The sequence below is a fragment of the Pristiophorus japonicus genome, chromosome 1, assembly GCF_044704955.1.
Source record: "Pristiophorus japonicus isolate sPriJap1 chromosome 1, sPriJap1.hap1, whole genome shotgun sequence".
NCBI lineage: Eukaryota > Metazoa > Chordata > Chondrichthyes > Pristiophoridae > Pristiophorus > Pristiophorus japonicus.
In genome coordinates this window covers 140,228,777-140,236,315 of record NC_091977.1, presented here as the reverse complement: position 1 = coordinate 140,236,315, position 7,539 = coordinate 140,228,777, and the positions used below count along the sequence as shown (strand labels likewise).

General features: G+C 49.0%; 1 protein-coding gene across 2 annotated transcripts in view; it reads right to left on the bottom strand.

Moving 5' to 3' along the window:
• Window positions 1-735: 735 nt before the first annotated feature.
• dtwd2 (DTW domain containing 2) overlaps window positions 736-7,539 on the bottom strand; it is a 263,343-nt gene continuing 256,539 nt past the window's right edge. For both annotated transcript variants that reach the window (XM_070883402.1, XM_070883411.1), the window contains exon 6: window positions 736-2,527. In XM_070883402.1, coding sequence (XP_070739503.1) covers window positions 2,357-2,527 — 171 coding nt within the window. In that variant the 3' untranslated portion in view covers window positions 736-2,356. The remainder of the gene's footprint in view (window positions 2,528-7,539) is intronic.

Sequence of the window (7,539 nt, the reverse complement as noted above, 5' to 3'; positions counted from 1 at the left end):
GTGTGGCATTGATAGCAATCAAATCGCAAGTGATATTTTCATTAAATTGAATTTTGTTTAAAAGTAAACCTTTAGTCCATTATATAGGGTAGATATTTTTTAAAAATCTGCTAAAGATGAAGTTAAAAAAAAAACTCTTTCACATATGTGACAAAATAAATACCTAGCCACCTGGAATTTGTAACTTATTTCCTATATTTATTCTCACTAAGTGTCTCCACACTCTGCATCTTCCTTGGTTAGCAGCATGGGGTTGTTATTAGGCCTCGGGCGGCCACCAATGTTAGCTCTCTGGTTAGTTGCTAGGAGAGTAAGCTGGGCAACTGAACATCTAATCTTTCCTCCCGATGGAAAGCTCCTGAAGTGCCTGCTAGCAGGCCTGATGTCAGAAACCTACCATACTGTAGTTGCAAACCCACCTTTGTATAACACCTCACCTCCCATTCAGTTCATTCCTGGTAAAATCATTTTTGAAATTTTGCTTATGGAAGTTGATGAGTCAGCTAATACCCATTCTCACTGTGCATCATTTACAAATTGCAGTAGCATGAATGTTGCATTGGGATTTATTCTTTATTCCAGTCAGGACTGAGCTACACACAGTTAAAATGCAAAGCACTGCAGGAGAGCCAGCAGATTTTAAAAAAATCAATTATTTTTCTTTCCAACCCTTTAAGAACTGTAGGGAGCGGATCCAAGTTCTCCAGTTAGCGTTAGCAGTATAATACCACCCACCCCGCGCCCCCCCCACCACCTCACCGACTGCAGATCAGATGAAATAATCAGATGAAACAAAATAATCCTCCCCTGCCACAAACAAATACACACACCAAGCTCATCTTCATTTTTGGTTTCCACTCCATTCTAAATGTTGAAGCATTGAAGTTTCAATCTGGCATGCCAGATGAAACCCTGATTCCTGCAGGATTTACTAAGATTACTCCCTCAGAGCCACGCATTTGAATGCACAAGCCATATATCTTTACTTTTAATTATTTTTTAACAAGTACTGAGTTCTGAATTGTTGGGGAATTTTAAGTATCTGATGCCAACTATACACTGAACTGAACTACAGTAAAGCACCAGAATTTGCTTCCCATAACACTGAAAGATACATGGTACAACTGCACCTTCATTATAATCAAGGACCCTGAAAATACATGGAACCACTCCACTGGCAAGTATGTCATGGAGCATATCCATGACCTCCACTCCTGACCCAGCCAAAGTATTTGAGATAATGGGAAGGCCACCTAATTACGGAGAGGGTGCCTGCCAGAAAGGGGAAAGTGGGTGCGGGGGAGGGGGGTAGGTTGAAATATAGGCCTGGCACAGCACTAGAGAACATTTTGGTGATATCAGCACAGCCAGTTTTTTCATCAATTCCAATCAGGTCCTGAAATGTTTGGAGGTGCAGACTAGAACCTAGGTCTGGTTTCCCCGATGAGCCCCACGTCACCACTCCAAGTGACAATACACCAGTTTCATCCTAGAAAACAGAGTGTTCAATGTAAAGGAGGCCAGGGATGAGGAAACTCCCAGACTGGAAAATCCCCTCCCCCAACTTTGCCACCTCTGGTATCATGAGTCACACTTGAGGCAGACAAAGATTCCATCACAAACAGGAACTGACAATGCACTATCCAAGTCCTGACATCTTACAGCGGGAGTGCACCACTGAGTCACCACAGAAATTCAGTATTTCCATGTATGAAATAGAAGTTGAGATCCCATTTATAATTGTACTTTATTGTCTTTGATAAGTGAAAAATACATGAGGAGTAACTGGCTACTCAGCTTAAAATTGTCCTGACTAGAGAAATCCAAATAAAGAAGTTCCCACAACCCAGCAATGATAATCCTGATTGAGATGAGGCGGGGTAAAATTTCCTATTCTCATCCAACAGAGGTAAACTCGCAATGAGGCTAAAAACAACTGCTGCATAACTATAGCCCTCCATCACTATGTTACTGAGGACTGCAGAATTCTAAACCAGATCTCAGAAAACAGGATAAAGGAATATCAGCTTTAACCTTCTAAACTTAGTACGGGGGTGAATTTCCTCAGGACTTCTTCCATTGCGCCAACATAATGTAGATGCAATTTCAGGAGGAACCCCATTTATGCACGTAAACTAGCTTTCTGCTGAACTTCTGCCTAAATTATGGCAGGGCAGCAGGAGAAGATCCAAGGAAACTTGAGCCCAGAGATAAGACTGATGGTAGAAAACAGCATGGAATCAGGCTTTAGAAAACTGGTGTGCAGCCTAAATGAAAATCCAGAGATAGAAAATTATGAGCATTCAGAAAATTTTTGCCCTCAAAAATAAAGTCATATTGAAATTATACTTGTCCCCTATACTTTGACATTGTTTACTAAACGATCCATTTTGTTGAGTTTACGTTTATTCTTTGGCATCGGTTTTGCATACAATCCATTCTTAATCAGATGTTCCTTGCTGTGATGGATCTGAGCTCCATGCTGAAGCTGGAATGAGCACAAAGCTTGAAGAGGACGTAGTATAACCTGTGGATTTAAAACAACAAAAATGATTGATAATTCAGAAGGAAGATTTATTTATTGTTTCAGTTAATAAAGAAAATATTCATTAAGGCATTATTACTTAAACTAGATATCATGGGGCAAAAATTCACCTCCGCCTGAAACGGGTCGCACATAACGCATTTTGCCAGTCATTACCACCCACTTTGCTCCCGGCAGTGTTTGGAGGGAAATTCAGCTATTTTTGAAAAAAAATGGAGTGGAGTGGTATTGGGTGGGGTAATCAGCAGGTTGCAGCGGTGTGCGTGCGGAGGGGCCTTAAAGCCACGAAATTCAGCTACTACTGATTTGCTCCTAATGAGCCAGCTGCTCCCTGGCCTTCTTAAAGGCCAGGGTTTGCAGCTAGGCCTTGAGGGGGGGAGACGTTTTATTACAGGTTATGGTGAATCATGCAGGAGCAAGGAGGGCGAGTCGATTTTCAGACGGTGAACTGCAAACCATGATCGAGGGTGTGGAGGGAAGGAGGCGAATGCTCTATCCGGACACAGGCAGACCCAGTCACCAAGTCTTCACAAATGCCTGGACGGCAATCGCTGTGGAGGTCTCAGGGACCCTCAATCCATGACTGGACCGCAACCCAAAGCCGCAAAAGGCTGAGTGACATCATTTGCCTGATGAAAGTGAGTACATGCTCCCCCAACTCCTAACCTTCCATCTGCAGCATTCTCCTTCACCGTCTCTTCTTTCCCACCTTCACTGCACAGTCACTGAAGCTGCATGTGACTGTTGAAGCCTCGATAGCGATTGTGCTTTCTCACACTTGCGAACTCATTGCTGAGGCCTCATGACACTGCCACTCACCAAGCCTTCTTTGCTTTGCAGGCAAAGGTTTCTCACAAACGTGCGGAACAACAGAGGACTGGTTGTGGGGAGCCATACATCCAGCTGCTGACTCCCCTGGAAGAAAGGGTCCAGAAGCTCGTGGGCACAGATGCTGCCTTCCCTGTGATATCCGGCCGTGCCGATCCTACTGGGGGCAGCATGGGTAAGTGAAAGTCTTCCTTTTATGCAATCTCTCCCTCAAAGCGGCAAGGTTTACCCCGCATTTGCTTATGATACTGTGCAAGGGAACCCTTGTGCTATTTATGCTTGCAGATGAGAAACCGAGTGGGAGCCAAGACCAGGGACCGAGCACGGAAGCGAGTTGTACCCCAAGCCAGGATGACAGCCTTGAGGCCAGTGGCAGCCAAATCTAGGTAGACCTGCCGGAGGATGAGCTTGCCATTCCAAGCCTGACCGACAGCCTTGAGGGCACTGGAAACCACGACCACGCCAATACCTTACAGGCCATTGAGAGGTCGAGCGCGGCTACCACTGGATATGTCGGTGTCCTGCCCCATGAGGCGGAGGAAGAGGGGGACACTGCTGACAGCACTGCTTCCCACACTGACAGGCATCAACTCAGACAATGGGATTACGCAGTCGGGTCAGTTAGAATTAGCAGAAGGGTCTGCACTGGGTGATGCACCGGGGCCTAGCAGGCTGCAGCATGGTCAAGGGGAAAGGTAACCTCGGGTGCCATCTCTCCGGGGGGGAGTTACATAGAAACATAGAAAATAGGTGCAGGTGTAGGCCATTCGGCCCTTCGAGCCTGCACCACCATTCAATAAGATCATGGCTGATCATTCACCTCAGTATCCCTTTCCTGCTTTCTCTCCATACCCCTTGATCCCTTTAGCCGTAAGGGCCATATCTAACTCCCTCTTGAATATATCCAATGAACTGGCATCAACAACTCTCTGCGGTAGGGAATTCCACAGGTTAACAACTCTCTGAGTGAAGAAGTTTCTCCTCATCTCAGTCCTAAATGGCTTACCCCTTATCCTAAGACTGTGTCCCCTAGTTCTGGACTTCCTTCCATTGGGAACATTCTTCCCACATCTATCCTGTCCAGTCCCGTCAGAATCTTGTAAGTTTCTATGAGATCCCCTCTCGTCCTTCTAAATTCCAGTGTATAAAGGCCAAGTTGATCCAGTCTCTCCTCATATGTCAGTCCCGCCATCCTGGGAATCAGTCTGGTGAATCTTCGCTGCACTCCCTCAATAGCAAGAACGACCTTCCTCAGATTAGGAGACCAAAACTGAACACAATATTCCAGGTGAGGCCTCACCAAGGTCCTGTACAACTGCAGTAAGACCTCCCTACTCCTATACTCAAATCCCCTAGCTAAGAAGGCCAACATACCTTTTGCCTTCTTCACCGCCTGCTGTACCTGCATGCCAACTTTCAATGACTGATGAACCATGACACCCAGGTCTCGTTGCACCTCCCCCTCTCCTAATCTGACGCCATTCAGATAATATTCTGCCTTCGTGTTTTTGCACCCAAAATGGATAACCTCACATTTATCCACATTATACTGCATCTGCTCACTCACCTAACCTGTCCAAGTCACCCTGCAGCCTTTTAGCGTCTTCCTCACAGCTCACACCGCCACCCAGTTTAGTGTCATCTGCAAACTTGGAGATACTACACTCAATTCCTTCGCCTAAATCATTAATGTAAATTGTAAAGAGCTGGGGTCCCAGCACTGAGCCCTGCGGCACTCCACTAGTCATTGCTGAGGTGGACTCAGACGAGCTCAACGATGTTGGGGCTTATGAAAGAATGGTGCAGACCACGCATTCCCAGATACTGGACGCAATTGCTAGAGTGCACGAGAGCCTGTCCCAAGTGGTGAGGAGCAAGGAGTCCACCTCCTGCATTGTGTACAGCTCTGCACACAACATGGAGCCCACCATTGCCAGTGTGAAGACGATATAGTGGAATCCAAGATTGACCGTGCGGATCCAGCTGTGATGCCGCGGCTCCTTGGAGATGTGGCAGCTGCTATTGCAGCACAGGCGCAAGGGAATGAGCATCTCAGTGCTTCTGTGGATAGGATGGCCCTTGATGCTCCGACTACTCTTATGCACTCTGGGCAACAAGCCACGGAGCGTCTTACTGCTGTCGTCTCCAGTGGCATCGAGACTGTATCTGCTCTCATGCAGTCTCAGCTGGATGCCACGCGAGATCTGATTTCTGCCATCGCGGCTGGGTCCACCACGGTCCACGGGGGACCTTCCGGTGTTGAGCCACCCCTCCGACCTGTACTCCCTCAGATTGGTGGCGATGGTAATGTGCTGCCCCCGGGGAGTGACGCAGGTTCCTCGGGCCAGGACGATGATGATCTCTCGGGATCGCACCATTCCTGACCCAAGACCTGTCACTCCACCATTGCTGCCAAGCATGGCCTCGCCGGAGCCAAGGCCAACTGTACGCACCCAAGAGGATACTGCCCTGTATGCAGCCAGCCCTTCCAGGGCCGGAGCTGGTCGAGGGCGTCCGAGAGGGACACCTGCAGCTTCCACACTGGGAACACAACAGCCTTCCCAGACCCATGAGGCAGCCACAGGGGAGAAACTGTGGTGTAGTTCTAGAATAGGCTTACGTAAGAGGGGTTATAAGAAGATGCACAAGTGTGAGAAATGACTGTGTATGTTTTTAGCACCTTTCTTTATTAAGTGATAAATCTTTATTTTGTGTGAACATTTCTGTGCAGGTCTCTCATTTCACGATGGGCAATGATGTCTGAAAGGGCTCATTGGGATGTCCATTGAGATGGGTAGTTGAAGGGTGAGGTGCGTATTAGCTCATCGGAACTCAGCAGTGAGACGGGTCTGCACTTCCCTTGCAGGGTAGGGATGGTGACAACGCCTCCTGGATGGCTGGCGAGATGCATCCTGGTCCTCCTCATCTGCCGCCTGCTCCTCTTCCTGGTCTTCCTCCTCAGGTGTTACTAGTGGCTCGTTCTCCCAACGGCAGGCCCCTCATGATTGCTAGATCGTGAAGCATGCAGCACACCACCACGAATAGGGAGACCTGCTCAGGCGAGTACTGCAACACTCCACCAGAGCGATCCAGGCAACGGAACCTCTCCTTCTACATCCCGATGCACTGCTCAATCAGGCATCTGGTGGATCGTTATATGCATGCTGTGCTGCAGTGCTGGGGTTCGAAGGGGAGTGAGCAACCAAGTGCACAAAGGGTACCCCGTGTCCCCAAGCAGTCACCCGCAATCTTGATTTGCCCCAGAAAAGAAGCCGGGCACACCGGTCATGACGCAGGATGAAGGCATTACGGCTGCTGCCAGGATACCGGGCATCAACCGCCATGATCTTGCGCTGGTGGCCGCACACCAGCTGGGCATTGAGGGAGTGGAATCCCTTTCGGTTGATGAACGTCTCCGCATTGTGCTGTGCTGCCCTCAGCGAGACGTGCGTGCAATCTATGGCACCTTGAACCCGGGGGAAGCCAGCAATGCGCACAAAGCCGGTCTCGCCCTCCATCAGCTTCTCCCTGGTCATGGGGAAATAAATGTATTCACCTCTTCGCCCATAGGGAGAATCGGTCACTTGCCGGATAGAGCGATGGGCGGAGAACTGCGATGTGTTAGAGATGTCTGCAGTCACCGACTGGAAGGAGCCAGTGGTGTAAAAATTCCATGCAATGGTCACTTTGGTTGTCATGCTCAGAGCTGGCCTCAGCCTGGCCTCAGCCTGGTCTACGGCTGGAAATCTGGCCGCAGGAGATTGCACAGCTCCCTCACGATGTCTTTCCTGAATCTGAGCCGACAGACACTGGTCATCATTCAGGTCCATGAATGAAAACTGCTGCCTATCGTCCCTTCCACGATAGGCCTTTCTTGCTCCACCTCTCTGGTCAGCTCCTCCGATGGCGGTGGCTCATTGCCTTCTCCCTCTTGGTCCTCGGCCTCTGAAGCCTGCTGCTGGCAAGCATCTGCCTCCTGTGCATCCTCCCTTCATGGTATCTTGCCCACTATCTGGTGCAGGGGGTTAGCGTACCTGACCCTCCTCCTCACGACAGGTCCTTCTAGGGCCACATCTCGGCGCTGAGGTCCCTTCCCAACGTTGCCCATCCATGGCTGCTGCCTTCCTTGCCCTCTGCCTCCCGAGCCGTTGCAGATGGCGACGCCT